The sequence below is a fragment of the Meles meles genome, chromosome 2 (assembly GCF_922984935.1).
Source record: "Meles meles chromosome 2, mMelMel3.1 paternal haplotype, whole genome shotgun sequence".
Taxonomy (NCBI): Eukaryota; Metazoa; Chordata; class Mammalia; order Carnivora; family Mustelidae; genus Meles; species Meles meles.
Genome location: NC_060067.1, coordinates 137606820 through 137631275, shown reverse-complemented (window position 1 = coordinate 137631275; position 24456 = coordinate 137606820). Strand labels below are relative to the sequence as shown.

General features: G+C 38.7%; 1 protein-coding gene across 2 annotated transcripts in view; it reads right to left on the bottom strand.

The window, feature by feature from the left end:
* TLL1 (tolloid like 1) overlaps positions 1-18261 on the bottom strand; it is a 219166-nt gene extending 200905 nt beyond the window's left edge. For both annotated transcript variants that reach the window (XM_045998282.1, XM_045998280.1), the window contains exon 1: positions 18084-18261. In XM_045998282.1, coding sequence (XP_045854238.1) covers positions 18084-18252 — 169 coding nt within the window. In that variant the 5' untranslated portion in view covers positions 18253-18261. The remainder of the gene's footprint in view (positions 1-18083) is intronic.
* Positions 18262-24456: the final 6195 nt, after the last annotated feature.

Sequence of the window (24456 nt, the reverse complement as noted above, 5' to 3'; positions counted from 1 at the left end):
GACATGAAATAAGCATATGCTATTGGAAAAATGGCATTAACAGATAAACTTGCTCAATACAGAGTTGCCACAAACCTCTAATTTGTAAAAAGACACAATATGTACAAAGTTCAATAAAGTAAAGTATAATAAAGTCAGGTATGCTTACATATGGTCTCCATACCTTACTTCCGTTCCATATACTATCACTCTGGTGTGTACCTTCCTTATCTTTTTCTATTTCTTTATCTTTCATATGTAAATAATATATAGACAAATACATAATTTTTGTGCATTTTTGGAACTCACTTTTTCTTCATTTATTATACCATGAATATCTCTCTAGGTCAAGAGATACATGCTAAACTAATTCTTTCAAGAGCTTCATTTTATTCTCCACTAACCATGTAACATATTTTAACCAACCACTTTCTTAACGATAGACATTCCCATTGCTTTCAAGTTTTCTTTTCGTTTGGTGGAGTGGGGGGCTTTTTTGTTTTTGTTTTGCCTCTTAAAGCAATGCTGCAATACTGATTGCATGCCAGATATAATACTGATTGAATTTTAACTTGCTGATTGCTGGATATTTTTATATTCCCATAAATATTCATGAGTTTTGTTCTGGGAAAGTGAAGTTACTTGGATACTTTCTGGTCTTTTTTTCAAGCTTCATTAGAAAGGACCAGAGCAGTTTTTACTCTAGAGCTAAGTTTTTCCCAAGACTCTGGAAAAACATTTCTCAGGATATCTACTTGATATCCAGTAAATTACGGAGTTTTCCTTTCTAAGTGAGAAGAGAACACTATTACCAGCTCTGTGTGAGTTCCAAGGATTTTTCTGTCTTATCTTTTTAGGGTAGTTATTTCCCGAGCTTTAGGTAGTCTTCTTACATGAAGACACTAATCAGTGGTCAGCTAACTATTTGGTTAGATTAGAACAAGGGGATTCTCTGCAGATCTCCAGAGCTTTTTGCCTGTGCCTCAATCTCGCCTCTCATATTTCGTCTTGCAAATTCTAGCTGCTTTGAATTTTGGACTCACAGCTCCATATCTTCAATATAGGGAAACTTCTGGTCTCTGCCTGGATTCTCCTCAGTAAGCTGATGTAGTCATAAGGCTCAACTTTTACTTCCTATCTCCCCAAAATCACTGTCCTTTGTTGCTTGATGCTCAACATCTTAGAACTATTATTCCTTATACTTTGTTCAGTTTTTTAGTTGCTTCAGACACAATGATAATCCTCACATAGTTTGAATTTAATAAGATTTTATCAATCCCATTTCAAGAAATATGGTTATTCAATTTGGATCAAATTTTCTTTAAGTAGTGAAAACCTATATAGAAAACCTTACTTAAAAAGCAGTTTAGGGGCACCTGAGTGGCTCAGTGAATTAAAGCCTCTGCCTTCTGCTCAGGTCATGATCTCAGGGTCCTGGGATCAAGCCCTGCATCAGGCTCTCTGCTCAGCAGGAAGCCTGCTTCCCCTCTCTCTTGGCCTGCCTCTCTGCCTATTTGTTATCTCTATCTGTGAAATAAATAAATAAAATCTTTTTAAAAAATTTAAAAATTTAAAAAAACAGTTTAAAAATAACAATCATTATAAGCAAGTTTATAGGACTATCAAGAGATACTCTCATTCAAAAGCCCAGTACAAACCTAACTGCTCACTGATGACTCAAAATGACAAGCACAATTTGGAATTGTGACAAGGACTGAAGTTGACAGAAATAGCTTCCTATCTTGAAGACAAACTCTTCTAAAGTAAGGTCAGAAAAACTTCTTTAGGGAAAAAAAAAATTCTATAACCACAACCCAGATCAAAGCTAAGCAAGAAAAACTGAGCATTATGCAGAGGCACCCATAAAAAGAATGCAAAAGTTTAAGGGTAAGAGGTATCCAGACTAGGAGTTAGCCAAGAGCAAAGTGAAGTAGGATAGGATTATCCTCAGAGTTCCATTCTCCACCTTCTTATTTTCTGTTCCTGGTCCATTTATAAAACTGACCTAATCTTCCATGTTAGTGATTGTCATGTTAATGACTTGATCCTTACTGAACAAAGAGTATCTGTGCTTTAAAAGAGGCATAGAGAGAGCAATGCTTATTTGAAAAAAATCATTAATCCATGTTTTCAGGAAGCCATACTGAATCAGTAAATGACATATTCACGAACTCACCTCCATTCAGACATAATAAAATCACCACCTCCAACTCTACCTATTTGCAAAATCTGTTTCAAATAGGTTAAGCATGATAACTGGGATTGGTTAGGACTTCAAAACAGCATTGTAGTGCCTCTAATATGAAGAGTTTCAGGCTATAATTTCTAAGAGTACCTTCAGAGGTATATTTTTACAAATTAGAGAATAATATTTTCTTTGAAATGAAATATCGTTTTGAAAGAGATGTTAATTGAGGTTAAAGTTATATTAGTAAAAGTTTTAATAACCATGTGAGAAGAGGTTAAAGAAATTCTGTTTATTTTAAATTAAAAAAAGAAAAACCTTATTAATTTGAAAAATTAAAGAGATTAATAATAGTGCATTGCTTCCCTATGTTTTCAAAATCAATAAAACAGAAAGCATTAAAATATCAAAATATGTTAAAACACATTCCTGATCTACATTATAGTAAATTAGTGAAAAACATAATACTAGCTTTTTCTTTTTTTTTTTAAAGATTTATTTATTTGACAGATAGAGATTACAAGTAGGCAGAGAGGCAGGCAGAGAGAGAAGAGGAAGCAGGCTCCCAGCTAAGCAGAGAGCCCGATGCGGGGCTCGATCCCAGCACCTCGGAATCATGACCTGAGCTGAAGGCAGAGGCTTTAACCCGCTGAGCCACCCAGGCGCCCCAATACTAGCTTTTTCTAACAAGGTTAAAAAGTAATCGTATTTGCCTTAAGGCAGCAAGTCAGTGCAGGTAAACTGCATACTGCCTGCTTCAAGCAGTGTCTTTCCCTTGCCAATCATAATGGCTAGTTTGAGTTACATAGGGATTTTCTTTCCCCATGAAATCTGAATTGAATACTTCCAAATGAAGGGCACGCAAATGTTTACATTTACGATGAAATCTTCACAAAAAATTCATGAAACTTCTGGAGTTCTTGCGCATACATGAGACTGAATGAATGTCCTGAAAAGTCAGCTAAAACAAATGGTAGCTGGGTCATTATGAACCAAACTAGACATGTGGTATATTCTCATAAAAGACCTTATGTTTACATTTAATATAAGATGATAAATTAATTTTAAATAAAGCCATTTAAGCATCATAATTTATAAATTCCAAAAAGAAATTCCTTGATGATGCTCAGCATTATAAAGTCCTTCTTAATATTTAAAACCTTTTATAAAGAATGCTGTTTCTACCAACATGGCAGACTAAGTAACAGAGCTTCCTGCATAACTAAAATTGGTGGATAAAATATTTTAAAAATCTCCCTGCATGTATGACAGGATGAGTAAACATTTTCATGTTTGAGTGAAGGAGGGAACGCAGAAAAATAGGCAGAATACTAAAGCCAACTCTCAAGTGAAGGGATTTACCAAGCCTAGTTGACCTGATTATTGAATTTTGTTATTAACCAGGGTTCAGAAGAAAGAAGACAGTGCAAGGCTCACCAAAGCTGTAAAGTATAATAGATAACCCCTCCAAAATCTGAGACTCCTAAATCTGGCCTGCCTGAGTATAAGGAAGAATGAAAATTAAATCCATATCACCCAGGTAACTGCACAAAATCTGATTATCTGGAAGCTTAAAACTAAATAAGAGAGAGAAAAGCAAATATCCTCTCAAATGTCATAGGCAAAAATCATCCCTAAAGTAAGTTTGCATTCTAAATTTATACTACCATGGTAGCCTAATAAACTCAAGCAGATAATTCAGTTTAAACTTGTCCTGAACCGTTAGTAATGCTAAACACTGGACAGAAACAAAAAACAATCCTTTCAATTTACTAAAAGAACAAATAACTCCAATCTTCCACAAAATATTCCAGAGTATTTATGCGACTAACACAACCTTGACACCAAAACCCAGTAAGAACAATAAAAGAAGTCAGGCCAATTTAACTAATGAATACAGAAACAAAAATTCTAAACAGAATACAAGGGTGTAAAAAGAATAATGGATTATGTTCAAATTAGGTTCATCCCAGAAATGCAAAATGAGTTAATATTACTACATCAATTATTCTAATACACCACACTAACTGGTAAAATAAAAATAATCATATCATCTCAGTAAAAGCAGAATTCTTTAATCTGATAAAAAGTATCAATTTTTAAAGACACCAAATAGCATAGTTGATAAGTAATTTAAAACATTCTACTTAAAATTGAGAATAGAGTAATCTAGCCCTCAGTCATCATTTCCAAATAACACTGGAAAACTCTCAGCACATATCAGCAAGAAAACTAAGTTAAATTAAAAGCATAGGAATTGTAAAGGAAGAAACAAAGCTGCAGGTTTACTGCAGACAAGTTGATTGCCTGTGTGAAGCATATACAGATAAATTATTAATATTAGTGAGAGGTTGGCAAGGATTTGCAGTAAAAAGTAAACATCAAAAATCAAATACATTTCTACACAATAGCAGCAAATGGCTTAAAAGAAATTTTATAAAATACTACATTTATATCATCAAAAATAGAAAACATATGAATATATGTGTCAAAATATGCAGAAAAAAACCTTTATAGTTAAAAATACTAAAAATGTGGGGGCGCCTGGGTGGCTCAGTGGTTTAAGCCGCTGCCTTCGGCTCAGGTCATGATCTCAGGGTCCTGGGATCGAGTCCCGCATCGGGCTCTCTGCTCGGCAGGGAGCCTGCTTCCCTTTCACTCTCTCTGCCTGCCTCTCTGCCTACTTGTGATCTCTCTCTGTCAAATAAATAAATAAAAATCTTTAAAAAAAATACTAAAAATGTGTTAAACAGTATTAAAGAAAGTCTAAATAAATGCAAGTACATACCGTGTTCATGGATTAGAAGACTCAATATCATAAAGATAATTCTCGCTAAATTAATTAATAGGTTCAAGGCAACTCCAGTCTAAACAGTGGAACATGACAATTGCTTTCAAAGTTAATAAAGAATACCAAAGTCCAAATATAACCAATATACCCGTGAAGAATAACAACATAAAAACATCAGGTATGTAAAACTCAAAGGGATCTTAAAACCAAATTTATTTGCTTTACAAAAGACAAACTTTTATTATTATTATTATTATTACTATTACTACTACTACTACTACTATTACTATTCTGTGTTTCTTACCTTTCTCTTTTGTATCCCTGTTTACCCACTCACTCAAGTGTGCAACTATGGAAACATCATCCTTGAGTCCTCCTTTTCTTCTACCTTCTGACCCTCATCCCAAGGCTATCCACTTGGTGACTGGTCTCTTAAACCTAATCCCTCTTTTCTATAACTACTGCCACAGTACAAATGCAAACACTCATCAACACTTGCCACTATTTTTATTATAGGTATAACAAGTCTACCTGCTCCCACCTGCTTCTTACCTCCTACAGCTACCATATCAGACCATTCTTTACATACTCAGTTACCTTTAAAAAATAAGGTTATTATCAAGCCAGTAATCTGATATAAATTTCCAGTAATTCCCCACCCTGTTGCAAAGGGGATCAGGATCACCCTCCCCTGGGCATTAAAAATCCTTTACATTGCACCTTCCCAAATCATTTCTTGCCAAAGCACAAACCCTTATATACCCTCTGCACTGCACACAATAAACTATTTATCACCTCCCCCCACCTCCTCTTTCATAAAATTCCATGAATCTTCACAGCTTCACTTTTTATCTTGGTTATTTGACTCTATAAGGGAGAAAAACTTATTAAGACTGAGATCCAACTCACCTTCCCTGAGAAGTCTTTCCAATCCCAAACATAATACATTCCTTCCTCCAAGTTACCATGATATTTTGCTTACTGAACTTTCATACTGACAACTGAAATATGTGTTGCCTTTTTTCAGGTAGATACTGAAATCACTACAGGAGGGGTTATATCTTATATGTATCCCCCCATCTTCCTGAAACACACCAGGTGTAATATATCAGCTGTATTAGTTTACATCTGTATAGTGCATCACATTTATGCATTTAATCCTTACTTGTTTCATAGATGAGGTAATACTATCCCAATATTACAAATGATTTTAAGTTCAGCAGCATTAAATAAGTAGACCAAAATAACAGAATTAAACACAGAGGACCCGAGACTTGCACCTAAGTCTCTAGTGATCTTTAAGTAAAACCACACCACCTAGATTCCCGTGACTAATTTCTATGGGAGTTCATTCCTTACTCTTATAAAAGCTCAAGAATGAAAACCTCCTTTGGCAAAGATTTGTTTGAGAATTTGAGACTCTTCATTAAAAAAAAAAAAGAATACATAAAATGAATTAACTTATGATGAAAAAAGAAGTTCTTTACTAGACAATTCAGATAAATTGAAGGCTTATGAAACTGAATTTTATAGAGATAATTAACAATATACACTGGTATCAAGTGAAAGAATGTATTAAGGATAGATATGCAATTAATTGATATAAGAATGTATCTTTTAATATATTGTACATTTCATAAAATGCTTTAAGCCAGAAAAACTGCCCCATAGATTCTTTGCTGATAGCTCTTGTTCTCTCCATTATGAATATTGACCTCCAACTTGAAAGAACTGTATTCTCCCCCCTCCCCTGGCCATTTTCTGCTCATTGACAAGCAATCATCTTTCCTGTGAAACAAAGGAGCAACATTTGATTCTAACGGTAATGTGAGACTAACAGGTCTCAAAGAGCACAGAGGTGATGCCTGCATACCTGGTCACTGTTTTGACAAATTTTTTACAGATGGACAGAGGCTGGCAAAGAGGAATGGGAAATTATGCATAAAAGCTTTCAATGATAATTTTGTCAAAGTCAAGTCAAGGAGCTCCACAGCGATTGCAGCTGCAGTCTGTTGGCTGCCTGGATTTGGCCAGAGCCATGAGAAACCTTAGGGGGCACCTTAACAAAAGTGCCCACTGGAGACATGTAAGCATCTTCCTTTCCCTCTCACTGAACAGTACAGGCCATTGACCCTGAAGCTTCCTGGTACCACCTCAGTAGAGCTCTTACTTCTGATATCAGGGACACGAAGATTCAGAGAGCTTTGTAACTTGGATAGTCTTAGAGATTTCTAAACCTCAGAGACTCTGGTCCTAGAAAATCAAGGGACATCCCCAAGGTTACACCCAAATACAACAGAAGAGCCAGTAATGGAAATTACATTTCTTACTACCAATCCAGTTTGTTTTCCAATTGCCATAACACTACCCACAAAAAATTATTTAAAGAAAGTAAAATTCATACATGCTTTTCAAAACCACAGTAGATATATTGCAAGTGAAAAGACTAGACATTTTTTTTTCCTTTACCATTTGTTTTTTCCTTACCATTTGTTCTCTTGGACCTGTAAACAAAGAAAAAATCAACCACATACATTTAAATACATTTAAGGATAAAGATATTGTGTGAAGGACAGAAACATAATCTAGTAGATAATGTGGGAAAATATGACAAAAAGAAGTTGAAATTTCTAAATCAAGCTATCTGAGAAAAATAAATGGAAATCAAATTACCAACACAGATTCTTCCAAATAATTGCATAAGTAATTATTGGTTAAATCCCATCCCAATCCACGGCCAAATAACAAAGCCTGCAAAGCACTTTCTAAAAGTTTTTATGCTCTCCACAAAACTTTCCTCCTCATATATCACGAGTAAAGAAAATTCCAGGAAAGATATGTAAGAATATATATCTTGATTGTCACAATTTATTATAGTACCCATTTTCAAATGGATAAATTGAAATAACTTTAGCACAGTTAAGCGATTAGTATATAAGCAACTATTTACACAGAAAATATTATCTACCTAAAAATGATAAAGTTAAAACTTTATACCAGGTCAGGCCTGGTATCATATTTCATACTTCTGGAATTCCAAGGATAAATCCATGTTTCATCCACAGTAAATGTTCAATAAGGGTTTGATGAGTTTATGAATATTTGTAGCTTACAGCCATGTGCTTAAACTTAGCTCTGTGTAAACATAGGATTGTGAGTATGTAAGCTCTTCAAGTTAATCCAGATGGCAAATAAAATCTGTACCAGAAATTACTGAAAGACTATATAGCCAAGATTCTATTCACACATTAGTCAATGTGCATTGAAAATTGTCAATATATTTTGGGTCTATTACGCATTTGAGGAAATAGCCAAGAGAACAGCACCGAGAAATGTGTATATTAGTAATCCCTGTTACATTTCCAAATCCTTCACCTTTCCACTTGGAAATTTAACCTGTCAAATGCAAGACTTAGAGGACTTGGACTGTGAGTGCATTTTTATACATGACAAGAAAAAAACTTTATCTACAAATATTTTTATAAAGATCATCTTCCCACAAATAAGTGCTGCAATATAAAAAAAAAAAAACAAATCTTCTACCTCCTGTTTTTTGGTACTAGGAGTAAAAATTATAGTGTTTACTATGTTCCAGACAGAGTGATTTTCACTTTACATTCATGTAATAACACCATGAGGATCATAACAACATCTCCATTTTACAGGTCAGAAATCTGAAGCATAAGAAGGGTTTTAAAAAGCTGCACACTATCACCATGTGGGGGAGTCTGTTATTAGAAGTCATGCCCATCTCACTCCAGACCCCAAGTTTTTAACAGGTGCACTATTCTGTCTCCCTGAATTCTTAAAAAAAATATTTTGAAACCAACCCCAATTTTCAAAAATACACCTATCCAAGAGAGGGAGAGAGAGAGAAAGAAGAGGAAGAAGAAGAAGAAGCAGCAGCAACGCGGCGAAACATGGAATCCAGAGTTCTGGATTCAAATTCTGATTCTATCACTGGATGATATGGTAAGTTACCTTGAAACACTAAGCTACGGGTACCATTCAAAACAGAACTAAGATATAGGGTACTGTCTTCATTTTCATACAGTTTTATATACAAAGCCCTTCCACCATTGGAAATCTATTCTTTTTTTTTTTTAAGATTTTATTTATTTATTTGACAGACAAAGATCACAAGTAGGCAGAGAGGCAGGCGGAGAGAGGTGGGAGGAAGCAGGCTCCCTGCTGAGCAGAGATCCTAATGCTGGGCTCCATCCCAGGACCCTGAGATCATGACCTGAACCAAAGGCAGAGGCTTAACCCACTGACCCACCCAGGTGCCCCAGAAATCTATTCTTATTGTAAATTTTTTAATCTTGGAAACAATGGAGTATATCTTATAATCAATATCTTTTTTTTTTTTTTTTTTTTTGCCACAAGTTCACCAAGCAAATCTCACAAATCTCTTTCCCCACAGAAATAGAAGGCAACACAAACCCCTGATGTAGGTCATTACTTCTGTTATCCATTCCAAATGGCAAATCCTAATTATTCCTTCGCTGGTCACTGCCTGCAGGCCACAGTCTACCCAGGTCCAGATATACACTATATCTTCTCCTGAGACTAAAATGTACATATAAAAAATGTCCCCTTGGTTCTTAAGTTTAGAAAAAAAGAAAACAGAAAAGGTAAGCCTATTTCTCCAGATTCTGTTCTTACCCATTTGTCTGAGAAAAAATGCAAGCAGGAACTCTTTCTACTAGAACACATGACAATTGCTAAAAGTAGCATGTTTTCTTCAAAGAAATTGCAATTTAGTAAATATTACATAAAGTATATATTTTGAACATTCCAGACTTCCTAGTCTTAAGAAACCACACTGGAGTTCCAAGAAGTTTAGTTAACCCTATGATCTGCTAAAGCTTTCAAGCTTTTGACCTTAGGGCTTTTAGACAAGTTAGGATTGAAAAGATAAAGTTATTTAAGAGTCTTCTCACAGCATATTTGTTTTCTCAAAGGCATTCACACATCATTTACATACAAAATGTACACTGTAAACCACTTTCTTGCATTGGCTGCATTTGAAAGGATGTTCTTCACACTCTTTATGGGCTCATAATCATGCATTGAATGAATACTCAGACAGCAAATCCAAAGTGTGAAACAATTTAACACATACCACACAGAATTTCAGAGCCCATGCCAAGAACGGGACACTAATGATGGAATTCTGCACAAATCTAACTCAGCCTCTGCCTTACTCAACATGAAAAGCCTGCTGTCACAATTAAATACTTGGGACAACGGGCAGCAGTGTCTCCCTGACACTACTTTAGCACTCACGTATTTCTCTAACTCTATTAAAACTGGTGATGGGCATTTTTATTTGTCCCATACATAATTGGGCATTTCATTTGCAACTTTCCACACTTAGACAAGACTCTTTTGAAAAGGACAATGGTCTGCCCTATACTATAGTTCATGCAATGAAAAATACTGGCCCTCTGACAAATTAGTAGATGGGTCATAAATGCAAGAACGTTGAAGGCAAGAGGTATCTTCGCTAAAGAAAATCATTTGTCACAACGGATAGATGCCCATGGCATAACACCATCACATCAATTTCTAGTCTTAATATATTTGTACTGGCTGAAGAGTCAGTGCAGGCGATTCAAAGAAAGAAAGGCATCTGAAATACAGAACCTGGGATCAAGTTTTCACCACTTAGCAAATGCCATAACAGCCCAGCCCCTGAATCTTTCTGAGTCTGTTTCCTCATGTGTCCAAAAGGCTAACAAAAATATTAATTGATGGAGACATGGTGAAGGTAAGAGATCATTTAAAATGTTTAATGTGAAAATAGGAACTATGTTATTTTGACACGAATCACAAAGGCAATTCCCAGTTAGGTGAGAGCTATGGGGGTCTAAGAATTCATTCTCTAGAAAGTTCTCCATGTGGCTGTTTTCTAGTTATGTGTGATGTTTTTCCTTAGGATATTTCAAAAGTTTAACTTCTACATATGAGGTATACTTAACAGCACAGTAATCTGAATACAAAACACAAAATATCATAAACTCTCATCTACTAGGTATTTGTGATCAGAAAGATGAGCCCAGAAGAATGGAGTACCATCCTTTCAATATCACTGGGCCACAGAACTGATGCCAATGGGGTCCTCAGTGTTGCTCAAGAATCGAGATTATCCTAATAAACACTTCAAATCTTTCACATGGCAAAAGAAAAGAGTTCAAAAATGCTAAGATCAGCTACCAGGCCAGGGGCCATTCGAGGAGTCCCTGCGGTACCCAGTCCGTGTGCTAACAGTTTAATGCAGATGAGAAATGTAAAGAATGAAGAAACTATTGTACCCTCCTATACCTCCTGCCTTCCCCAACACAAGAATTGTCATTAATGGGAAGTTCACAACATAAGAAAGACATCAAATGCCAATAGTAAATACATGCTTTGTGACTCCATCTCCACGTAACTCCCCTGATTTGTAAAATAGCGTAGTGTGTTAAAAACTGTGGAAATGTGTTTTGTTTTGTTTTTTAACATTAAGGTGCATGCTTTGAGTAGGATACTAATATACCACATTAGATTTTGTTTGGGAAAAATAATACATGTGAGAGTACTTCTGGCCTTCTTAATGTATGGTTTCAACTTTTTACAACTATTTACAACTATTAGCAATCAAGAAAGTGTTGTGTTTTTTGGTTTTTGGTTTTTTTTAAAAATATGGTCCATAGCAAATAGTTTAACTCAAATTCTAAATGTAAATTTCAAGAAGAGAGCTGAGTAAGACAAATGCCTCCTTGGTTCACTTTCTAGATTTTAATTAACACCTAATTTACAATACTTCTTAATACAAATATATAGCTGAGCTCCTTAAAACAGCCTGACAGGATTAGCACACATTTTGTAAAGAGCTGACAAAACAAGCATTCCATTAGCCAACCCACAATGTCTCAAATCTAATAGTCAATATCCCATTTTCAGGGCTGACAATGGCAAGAACTAAATAAATAACCAAGGGATTCCCTCCCTCCTGCAATCCGGGAAAGAACACATTCTATGCAATTCATTCCATAGCTTTAAGGCTATAAATTTTTTTTTTAATGTTCCTCCCTAAGCATTATTCAATGATAACTAAAGGAAATAAACCACTAAAGCCATATTGCTAAATCATTCCAACGGATCCGGGGCTACGGAGAGGACTCTTCACTCCTTCATTTAGGAAGGATAACTCCAGGATTAATTCCAGATCTCAGAATATTAAAGAACTGTAAGAGGCCTCAAAATTACCCCAGTAGAGGATATCCTACATCCCCCAAAACCTTTACAGGCACCTGAACCTTGGCCTGGCCCAGACCTAGCTATGGGCTCAAGATGCTGCAGGGGGCTCTCCTACAGTTGGGGGGAGCAGCACAGCCCCCTTCCCTCACCTCCCCAGACACCAGATGGTCCCAGCAGGATGTGCAAGGCCTCATTTTAAATGAGTTATTTACCTCTATCTTTTCTAAGCATTCTTAGAAAAGCTTAGGGAGGTCCTAGTTTTAAATATTTTAAGCAGATGGGTCTAAGGTGATATTAAAAACAATAGATAATATTCTAAAGAGACAAAAGGTAATGATGGTAAATCACTGGCACCTGTTATCATCTACCTGAGTTCTAGAAAAATTTAAAGGCTAATCTCTGTCCAATACACTTGCTGATGAAGAGGCCTAAGAGATCATTAATGTGACTAATATTTTAAGGTTTACAAAAATGTGATGTTAACTACAAACAAGTGACACTAAGTTTTAAATCAGGGGAAGCCGCTAAGATACACAAAAATAAGATTCTTACATATACCATAGGGGAGACAATACGGTTTCTGTAGAAGAAGCCATACATGGCATACATTAGGTTTTCATAGAAAAGTGAGCCATCATGGTGGCAAGAGGAAAAGTGTGAAATTATACACTTTCTCAAAAAGCCTTTGCGAAGCTCTTACACACTTTTAACTGTCCCACTATAGACTAAGGAGGCCTAACAGGGAAAGGAGGACTCAAACAACACCTACTGAGCTAGAAATCATAAAGATTCCATTAATTGCTACCTGAACTGCCTGAATGAAGGGCTTCCAGCTAGATTTTCAACTTGCAAATAACAGAACCCTCACTGGAGGCCAAAAATGGGAAGATCTCAGGAGACTATGTGTAAATAAACAAACAAAAAGGAGCTTGAAAGCTGGCTGACTCTATATTTAAGAAAATATATTTTCTTAAACTGAGGGATATATTTAAGAAAAAAATAGTCTATCTAATTCATACCTAGTAACAGGAACTGCCATTTATGGGCCAAAAATGGACATTGTCCCTCACAACAAAGGCTACAGAATCACTATTGGCAAATGATGAACAGAATTTGATTATATAGAATATAATGTTTCTTCAACCCTTCTGCAGAAACTTACTTTGGCCACTTCCTAGTTGGCATCAGAAGCAGGAGGAGGAAAAAGAAAAAAAGAAAAAACAAGCTCTGAGAAATGAAAACTAAGAGAAAGAGAAGCCACTGTATGAAATGCATTTTTAACATGAGGGTTTGGCAACCAACAGAGGTGCTGACCAAGAAATATATGTTTCAATATTTAATATCATGAAAGAATAAAGTCAACACAGGGTTGAACATCAAATTCTAAAACATCATACCTAGGAGGCTGACTCTGAAGCTGGAAAAGACAGCGCTGAGGACCAAAAGAATGAGAAGATCTTACCAAGAGATTATAAACTTATGAAAATCATCCCAAGAATTAGGATACTAGGACACTGGGACCCTGAGTATAAAGAGCAGCAGAAAGAAGAATCCTTTAGGAAGCCAAAAGCCTATTTCTAGGTAAACAGGCCTGCATATGCCACTTTAAAGGCAAATTTAACCTTGCAAATCACTGACCTTTAATCATGTTTGGATTTTTTCCAGGAAAAGGAGACATTTACTCAGAAGATTCAGGATAGAAAGGGTTTTTTTTCAAGGTGTTCATACTTATCCAAAAGAATAAGGACAAGCTTCTGGACAAACATTTTACGTCATCAGTCTCCTCAGCCTCTCCCCATCATTCGAAATACTAAATTCTTCAGTCCTCTTTATTACATATTCTATTTTCAATTGCCTGAGCTTTCCTGATAACCCCTTAAATACAAAAAGAGAAAAGAAGGAAGGGAGAGGAGGTAGGGAATACAGACTTGGTTTATTGGGTCTCTGCTTTTCCAGGTAATCTCCAGACAAATCTGAGAGATTGTCTTGCACACCAAATTTGCCCAGGCTCTTCACAGATATTAATACTCTGATTAACACCTATTGGAGCAGTACAACACTGAAACAGGATACCTCAGTCTCTGTTCTGGAATGACTTCCTGCAGCATCAGCTTCCCAGTGTCCCTTAGGAACCTTCTGAACTAGAGAGAGAAAGATTGCAAACTCAGGTGGCTATGTACTATGCTGAAGAAAGACTATCAGATATCTCTTTGAATTATCTGCATCTTTGTGTTTATCTATATATAGAGAGAGATTATTTACCTAAATTCTGTCCTAATGGATTCGACTATATAAATATATCTTAAGTTACACTGCACTGACTTACCTATTTTCACTTATACTAAAATGGCTTTCTAAGTGAAAGTTCAATTAACACAAGGCTTCCTTTCTGTCCAATAGTTTCATGAACTTGAAATTAGAGTTCTTATAGGTATAAAAATTATAGTATTTCACAATTGTATTAAGAATGGCGCAGTTTTAACAACTTATATTAAGAATATTTCTTCTTGGGTAACATTACTGGTTAAAATAGAAATTTGTAGATAAGGGATGAAGATCAATATTTATAGTCTATAGATATTGAGAAGGAATTGAGAACTAACTAGTACCAACAGTGGTAATCTATTACTGGGATAAACATTAAGAAGCAGGTATGATACCTATCTTCAAAGACTTTATATTGTAATTGGGTTTGGAAAAGATGAAACTATCTTCTTAGTCATTTCATGCTTATCAGATATGAAAGTCCCTGCACTTCTATTAGTCTAGATTCTAGGTAAACCTGGACAAATTTCTATTGTTTGCATTTCAAGGAAGACCTCCAAAAGGCCAACTAAGGATACAACGTCATTATTTTATCTATCTATCTAATTGCATGCCAGATTTTGCAGACAGGAAACTTCAAATCAAGTTCTGGTTAATCTTAACAACAATTTGACCTTGTGGAGCATCTGTTTTCCTATCTGTGTAATGGGAAGGTTAACAAGTTTCACCATATTGGGCTGTGTGTTGATCTGAAATAATGTACTAAAAAGTGCTTAAAATCTATAAAGCTGTAAGAGAAGTTCAGAAAGGATACTTTATGGTCCATGCCCTCCACTCTGCTCTTTGGAAAGGGCAGATCAAAGATGCCCCAGAATCTCGAGAGCAACTCTCTGGCTTTTGTGTGGCCTTCTTTCACAGATCCATCCTCATATTTCTTATTTTAGTGACCTTTTTTTGACTCTTGGGAGTTCAGTGTGCTATTTAATTTTTTTCCTGTTATTACAACTTTTACTTGTTTTATACAGTGCCAGAAGGGAGGCCACCAAAAAAAATAATAATAATAAAAATTTTTTAAAAATTGCCACTTTTTAGCCAAGATGGCAAATTAAACCCTTTCATGTCACTAAATTTAAAAAGCAGGGTTGATCATTTAAAAAGTGATCTCAGATTTTAGATACATTTCTCAGCTTTCCACTTGGGTCATTCTTATTCCTCTTTCATTATACATATACAATATACACATAGACACAGGTATTCCTCTTGTACTCAAAGGTTATGTTCTAAAATAAACCAGTATTAAAGGAAAAACAAAAATTAAATGCTCTTAAAGTTTTTTTCTTGCCCTAGATGTTTATTTGCTGAGGATAATAAACATTCATGCTTGAGGCGGATTTCAATACACATGGTGCAACCACTTAAATTTTAAAATTGAAAACATTCTTTTTTTTTTTTTAAAGATTTTATTTATTTATTTGACAGATAGAGATCACAAGTAGGGAGAGAGGCAGGCAGAGAGAGAGAGAGGAGGAAGCAGGCTCCCTGCCAAGCAGAGAGCCTGATGTGGGGCTCGATCCCAGGACTCTAGGATCATGACCTGAGCGAAAGGCAGAGGCTTTAACCCACTGAGCCACCCAGGCGCCCCTAAAATTGAAAACATTCTTAAATAGAAAAAAACTAGTTATGCTCACAGAACCTTATTCTGGACAATTTCTAACATAAGATAAGCCTAAAAAACATACTTTCTGAAATGGTACTAGCTAATTTTTGACACTTCCTATATTCATATTTGAAACTAATGATTTTTAAAAGGCATAAACTTTTTCTTGAATCTGTATAGGAAACTATATTTTCCTGAAATCAGGCCAATGTATACATATGCACTGTTTTTTTCATATTAATAGCTGTTGGCATCTTTCATACAACAAAACCTCAGAATAGATGTTTTCCTAGACAATCTTTAGAAATACCACGTCATTCCTACCTTACCTAAAACAAGAAAATACACGATTTTCACCCAGTTGCAAACATGATTCAGAATTAATTTCTCAATAAAAAGTATGTTTGGGGAGTTGTATGGTACTGAATTCTGGTTGTCCAGCCACTAGTCACCCATCACAGCAGAATGGTGTCTTGTTCCACAAACCATCAGGGAAGGCCCAAGAAACTTCTGGTGGGATAGACTGAGTGTTAAAGGTGAGAGGAGGAAACTTATAAACAAAACAGAACTAAATCAGAATCCCGAGTTCCAGACTGACGAGTTTCTACTAAGCTACCTTAAGTTTTGAATAACCATCTCCAGTAAGCGCGTATGAAGAAAGATCTGATAACGTGCACAGAACACTCATAGGTCCCTGGTCAAAGCAATGTGTCATCAACGGTACAAATTAACAAGGGAATTTCCAGCATTTTCTTTCACCGTGTGCACTTCTCCTTCCTTTGGGACCAAGAAAGGTTCAGTCAGGTTTACCTAGCTACAAAAGGGAAAGAAATCGCAGTCACATCCCGACCCAGCCCGCATAGAATCTACAGACACCGAGGAATTCTGGATGCTTTGCCCACCCCCTTCCCCTCTGCTTCGCCAAAGTCCACACCTCTAGAGACAGGACAGAACGTGCCTTTAGCGTACAAACAACTCTGTGAAGTCGGCCTCAACAACCCTTGTAACCTTCCTTCCGAAGTCAGTCGTGAGTCCACAATGAATTCGGTTCACCTCAACCTCAAGTCCGCAGGGCCAGGAACCTGGAAGCCCCCGGAGTCCCGGGACACTGCGCTCACGTGGTCACCGGCTGCGGCACGTGCGGCTGCGACCTGAGGCGGCGGGAGGGAAGCACCGCCCCGAGCGGGAGGGGAGACCAGCCGAGGCGCTGGACGCGCGGGGGAGAGGGGAAGGTCCCGGGGCGATCCCGGACGCGCGAGGAGAAGCTGAGCTTCAGGCCGTGCAAGTCAAACTGCAGTTCCCGGGGGGTGTACACAGGAAGGAAGGCGCAAGTTTGGATGGGGTAACAACTTGGAGCTTTTTTTTTTTTTTTAAGGTTTATTTTAAATGGGCAAAAGCATTTGAACTCCATCTAGCGTGAGAGTTTCCAAGGTCGTCACAATCCCCTTCTCGCCTGGATCCCACACTTGAGATCCCTGGCAAAAGAGGGAGCAAAGGTGTCCCGAGGTGGCAATTCCATCCCCGCCCATCTTTTGGGGAACTCTAACCAACTCGGTCTCAGGCGAACATTGGGGAGCCGCACCCTGGAACAAAGAGGAGGTGTAGTCCCCTCCAGATGCATATAGCCCGCTGAGTGCTGGTATTTAAAACCCACCGCGAGCCAGCTGTGTTTACGGCTTAGTCCATTTTGCTGGGGGAGGGGAAGGGAATCCGAACTCTGGACATTTTTCCCAAACTGGGAGCCGGGAGCTTGGCATGCGATCCCACTAGCACAGAACTCCAGTCAACTCGGGCCGTGGCGACTGCCACTTGGGGGTGGGGAGGAGAAGGAGGGCAAGGATGGAGCGACGGAGGGGCTGGCGAGAGAGAGAAGGAAACAGGTGAGCTCCCACCGCCAGCCCTCGGAAATCCAGCGCGGCAGCCCCCCGCACGCCACAGTCCCGACGCGGAGAGGCACTTACCGGCTTTACAAGGGTCCTTGTAGTCTATCGTCTCCGCTTTATCCTCTTCGTTCCCATCAAAAGTGTAGTCATAATCGAGTCCAGCGCAGACCCAAAGCTCCCCGTAGAAAACAATCCCCGAGGCCACCAGCCACACGAGCATCCTCGGGGGAAGCGTTTCCAGCCCCATCCTCCTCCCCTGGAGGAAAAGGAAGGGACGGGACCGGGAGGTGAGGCGTCCGCTGTCCGCGCTGATGTGCGGCGCGAAGGGAACCAGTGCTCCCCTCCCTGCCGGGAGGCTCCTCAGCGACACTGGGGTGTTCAGGTGTCCGGAGACATACGGGTGCCGTCGGGACAGTAGAGAGGGCAAGAAGTGCCTGTTACCCCCCAGTTGCAGGGAGAAGTTGGCTAGGGGCCTGCGGGTGGGCGGAGGGCAGGTAAGGAGCTCGGCTCCCAGAGACGGGGAGGGGCAGCAGCGGGCAAACTCGGCTCTGGCGGAGCGGGCGCTCGCTGCCTGCCAGGTCGTCCTTCTGGCGGCCGAACTTCCCGCGGCCGCGGCTGGGCGAGCGGCGCCCCGCCGGCTCAGCTGCCCCCGAAGCTCGGGCTTCCTCGCCGCGCCCCCGCCGCTGCCAGGACCCGGAGGTAGAGCGCGAGCTGCCGCCGCCGCCTGCGCCCGCCGCCGCCGCCGCCGCTCGGGGAAGATGAATCCGGTCTGCACATCAGCACATCTGAACTGAAAGGGGAGACCGAGGAAGGGGGTGGGGGGCAGGCATTTCTACGCCGCGAGACCTTAGAAGCCTGCAGAAGCCAGCAGAGCAACTGACTGAAAACAGCAAAAGTGTGAGGATTTGGGGATGCACCGTTTGCCTGCCCCCCGTCTTTTTACCCTCTTCCTAACTTGAAAAAAAAAAAAAAAATCTTCGCAGCATCTAACCCAATCACTTGCATCCTGCTTACTTATTCATACAATCAGGGTCAGGATCCGGGCCACAGCCTCCTCTCTGACTTCTTTTGATAGCCTTATACAAACAAACAGGCACGAGCGCGCTGACAATTCCATTTATATTTTACTAAAGATAAAAATGAATATATTATGTATCTGCGTCCGCGAACAGCATTTAATAGATGATGTACGTGTCAGCCAAGAGTGCCAGACCGGGGGTGGCGCGAGGGATCGTGATAACTTAGCTGCAAACCTTTACTTCCCCTTCCCCCCCCCCCCCCCCCCCCCCAGATAAACAGCGGGTGTGTGTTTCTTTCCTTTGCTGCGGTTTAACCTTAGTGCAGCCCGGGCATGGAGGAAAAGTGTCTGAGCCTTCGTGACTTGGCTAAGGAAATAGACTGTTTTAAAAGTACCCCAACCAATAAAGTTTTGCTAAGAAGTAAGATCCCCAGACCTGCAATTTAAAAAAAAAAAAAAAAAAATCCAAAATCAAGTTACAGATTGCAGCAGCAGGAAACGCTAAGACCTTGCTGATGGGCTGGCGCTATGGCTCACGTGGGCGCAGGAAGGGAAGTTGGAAGGAATACTCGGGAAGCAAATTTTCTGTGACAGTTCTGGCGCCCATGCCCGGAGTTGCTCAGTATCCTTCAGTTGTTTTACTTCTGAGGAAAGTGTGTAAAACCTGGCAGCAGGATCAGCGAGGTAAACCACATGTCAGCCTAGCAGACGCAAGACAAACACAGGTTGTGGGAAATTGGGGAGGAAAAAAAATCAGAGGAAATCTCTGCAAAACCCCTGTTGTGAGCAATTCAGTGGTTTCCCCACATCTGCAAGTAGTTTCCAAAATAGGTGAGAGGACTTCTCTTCCCCCAGACTGGTGATTGGGAGCCTTGCCTTTTCCAACTAAATCTTGAACTGTCACTTTAGCAGGGACTTGTAAAAAAAATCTTGTTGCCTTTACATCTTTATTTAACATTCAAGTGTTCCCCTTTTCCAAGTAACCATCAGTATACAGCATCATCTAGAGGAAAATAGGAAAGTAATCGCCCTCCCATCCATAACATACTTTTGACAGGTAGACCCAGTTAGCTTAGGGGATTTGACCAGGTTTTATGGTTGTTAAAGAAAAATTGGAGGCTAAACTTGAAGAAGTGCCATCTATTTCCCACTTAAACTAAGACTGAAAGGAAGGGAGGACTAGGTAGAACTGATTTGATATTCCCGGCAAAACTGGGCCTTTCTCAGAGGCCGATGCAGTAATGGAGCCTCCCTTCTGTAGATCTCAAACTTTTAACCCCAGGTCACAGAACAGAGAGCAGATCTGAAAAAGAACATGTTCAATAAGTAGGTAGAGGTATTTGGTTTTGAAATCTCTTGCTGAGTCATTCTCAAGTTCTTTTACCCATCCAAAAAAAAAAAAAAAGGTTTGCATAATTAATAATGGTATTGCTCTAGTACAGGGCTAAACAAGAATGTATTCTGCTTACCCCATCTGAAAGCCCAGAAAATACAACTTACCTTTAGAAGAGTCTTGCTCTTGAGCTGCTGAAACCGTCCTACTTACTATCCCCAAACCTTAAAAATGTCCCTTATTAATCCAAAGGACTGCAAATATCTCCTTAGACTATTTTACCAAGGGTAAGTTTGCAAGACTTTGTACCTGGTGATTTTCTAAGCATCATTGATTTTGTAGGAATTAGTATGTTCATTCATTTTTCCTGGAAAAAAAAAAAAGTAACATATAGGGACATCTGCCTCCTTATATAATGGTGCCTATTATGGATTCCTTACAGAACTTATCATTGCTTTTATAAATTTACATTCTAGATTTAGAATGATTGACATAGTAAAACCTCAAATCAAAATATAGAAATGTTTCTTTATGGTTAAAATAGCTGTGGAGAATAGTCATTTACACCACAATATCCTAGGCCTCAATCCCTGATTTACTTACATAATTTTAAAATATTTATTAAATCTAACTCTACAGTAATAAAATACCTACCTTTAACTTTTATTTCTGTAGTTGCTATGATTGCAAACTAACCATAGATTTTGCCCTATTAAAAAAAACATAAATTTGCAAGAATTTAAAGAAAACAAAAAACAAGAAAATGCATATGAGCAAAGAGTTGAAGGCTCAGTGAGAACATAGCCAAAAACGTGTGCAGTATGTGAATCCAATCTCCTCAGGAAGATAAAAAGAGATGATTGATTGCTTTAGTAAGATGTGCTGAAGTAACCTTGACTTCTAGCTGGCAGCTGCTTCTGACCGCCTCATCACCTGCAGCAGGACCCCATCAACCCCCAGCAATGCAGGGAATAAAGCCACCAAGAGAGTTGAAGCAATAGGTAACTCTAGTCTGCTATCCCAGTAATTAAAATAAACTTACCCTGTGGATAATGTGAATTAGAAATGTGTATTTTGGAGGCGCCTAGATGGCGCAGTGGTTAAGCATCTGACCCTTGGGGTCCTGAGATGGAGCCTGGGTCTACTCTGCACTCAGGAGGAGTCCGCTTGAGATTCTCTTCCTCTTCCTCTGCCACTTCCCCATACCCTGCAATCTCTCCCTTTCTCTCTCCCTCTCCCTCTGCCCCTTCCCCCCTCCCTCCCTCTCTCTCCTCACCTCTCCCTTTCCCTCTGCCCCTCTCCCCATGCTCTTTCACTCTCTCCCCCTCTGCTGCTCCCCCATGCTCTTTCCCTTTCTCTCTCCCTCTCCCTCTGTCCCTCTCACTCATATTCTTTCTCAAGTAAATAAATGAATCTTTAAAAAAAAAAAAGATTTATTTTTTTTAATTTTTTATTTATTTCTTATTTTTTATTAACATATAATGTATTTTTATCCCCAGGGGTACAGGTCTGTGAATTGCCAGGTTTACACACTTCACAGCACTCTCCATAGCACATACCCTCCCCCTCTCCCAACCCTCCTCCCCCCAGGAACCCTCAGTTTGTTTTGTGAGATTAAGAGTCACTTATGGTTTGTCTCCCTCCCAATCCCATTTTATGTCATTTATTCTTCTCCTATCCCCCTAACCCCTCATGTTGCATCTCCACTTCCTCATATCAGGGAGATCATATGATAGTTGTCTTTCTCCGATTGACTTATTTCACTAAGCATGATACCCTCTAGTTCCATCCATGTCATCGCAAATGGCAAGATTTCATTTCTTAAAAAAGATTTATTTGAGAGAGGAAGAGAACACATGCAAGAGGATAAACAAGGGGAGGGGCAGAGTGAGAAGTAGACTCTCTACCGAGCAGGGAGCCAGATGAGGAGCTCTATCCCAGGACCCTAGGATCATGACCTGAGCCTAAAGCAGACACTTAACAAATGAGCCACCCAAGTGCCTCACTTTGAAAGAAAGAGAGAAAGAAAGAAAGGAAGAAAGAAAGAAAGAAGAAATGTCTATTTTTTTTAATCTAGCCATTTTGTGAAAAGTTAGTTGTTATTGTTTTTTGTTATGAAACCAAGTAATACATGAATATATCCTTCTCACGGCCCTTGTTTAAAAAAAAAGATAATTCAGATGAGAATGGAATAAAATGTGTTTCTGTCTCTCCCTTGGTCTCATTCCCCCTTGTCTAAAGTAGAAACTATTAACCTGTTAACCAATAGTATGTACAGAGAGACTGACTCCTATGAAATTGTTTTATCTGCAGATTGAAAACAGCAAATACTGACAATTTCATATGGTTCAAACTATTACTTCAAAGCTTAAAAAAACTCCTGATTTGTATTAATGCTACTGTTCATCTGAGCTCAGTTACATACATCTCAGTTAAATATTTTTAAATGAGAAGATGATTCTCAGGATCTAAATGGTCTCTGACTTCCACATTTTTAATTGAACATTCTACTATTTTTATATCACATTATCTCATATGTCACTCTTGCAGGATGCTCCCAACTCTTGGTAATTAGGATGACACTACATTCAATCAAAATCTGTCTTTATTTCTGTTTCCTAAGTAACAAATATAGTGTCAGAGACAGAATGAAAAAGTGAACAGAAGGTAGTATTTGCTTCACAACAAAAGTGTTACAGAAAGTGTTTGTTTGTTTTTTTGTTTGTTAAGAAAAACACATACACCTCCCCCAGGAAATGAAAATAATAATAATAATAATAATAGAGAACCTTCCTGCTGCAATGGATTCTGGTCTGAGTACAGCCCACTGAACTAAGAGTCTCTCATAATTCCTTGGTACTTGGTAGTTTGCTGTACTACATTCTTCTCTTGCATATCCTCACTGTGGGGGACAGAGCTCCCTTTTGTTGTTATGGCTTTTAGCCACTCCTGACCTTTTAACTCTCCCTTTCACCCCATTCGTATGTGACCATCTATAGTACACATATGCTGTATCTTACCTTCTTTCCTCTTAGGGTCTCTCTCTCTCTCTCTTTCTCAGCCCTGAGCAAGGCAATGTAGCATCTCTTAACTCTACTTCAGTGTCCTAAGGTGTGGTAAAACTCCAGATACCACGTGAGATCATTTTAGGTAACATAGCGATAAACTTCTTTAAAAAAAAAAAAAAAAGAAGAAGAACAGTTACATATGTGTGTATATTATATATACATATATTACTAAAATTAATTATTAACAAATTTGCAATTGCATATGTTTCTCATGCCACTTAGGTTAAAAAAAAACAAGTTAGTTGCTTTATGAAATTAAGTCAATGAGAAAGGTGGCACATGAATGTTAACCGATGTTTGGTAAACACTGATCTAATTTAATTCCTAAGTCCCCTTAAAACCTCACGCTCTCTGTGGATAACAACCTTTTTGCCCCTTCCACACAGCAAACCTCAGTCTATTGCCCCTCTTGCTTACTTATCACTCATTCTCATTTCCAGGAGCACAATGCAGAAAGGCTATGTTTGGACCCGGGAGCTGCATGTATTTACCGTTAGCACTTTCAGTTAGCTCGCTTGTTTAAGTTCGTACTTGGTGTTTAAGTCTCAGGAAGAGCCTCGGACTTGTTTGTTCAGAAAGCAAGTATTATTGCCTAAAGACATCTGGAAATGATTGCATTCTTCATTCAGGCATCAGCTCGCCAAAGGGAAACAGAGGGAATGGGATGGAATAAGAAGAAAGTCATCTCATTTCTCACCTGGTGGGATGCTACGCTGGAGCCTGCCAACAGATATTCAATTGTGTGACCTCTAGGCCTGCACTGAATCCTCACTGTTTTCCCCATAATACCTAGCTAGGGAGGCACAAAAGTATGGAGCTCCGAAATCATCCCCCAATCAAAATTCCAACACTCTGCTTCCTAGCTGGGTAATGGTAACTTTGAACCCACTTTTTTAAGCTCATCTGTCCTCACTTTCTTCATCCTTAAACAGGGATAATCTTGAGGGTAATAACATTTCATGGAGTTGTTACAAAAATTAAGTTAGTTAATATATGTGGTGTGCTTTACAGTTTCTGTAGGTAGTGCATTTC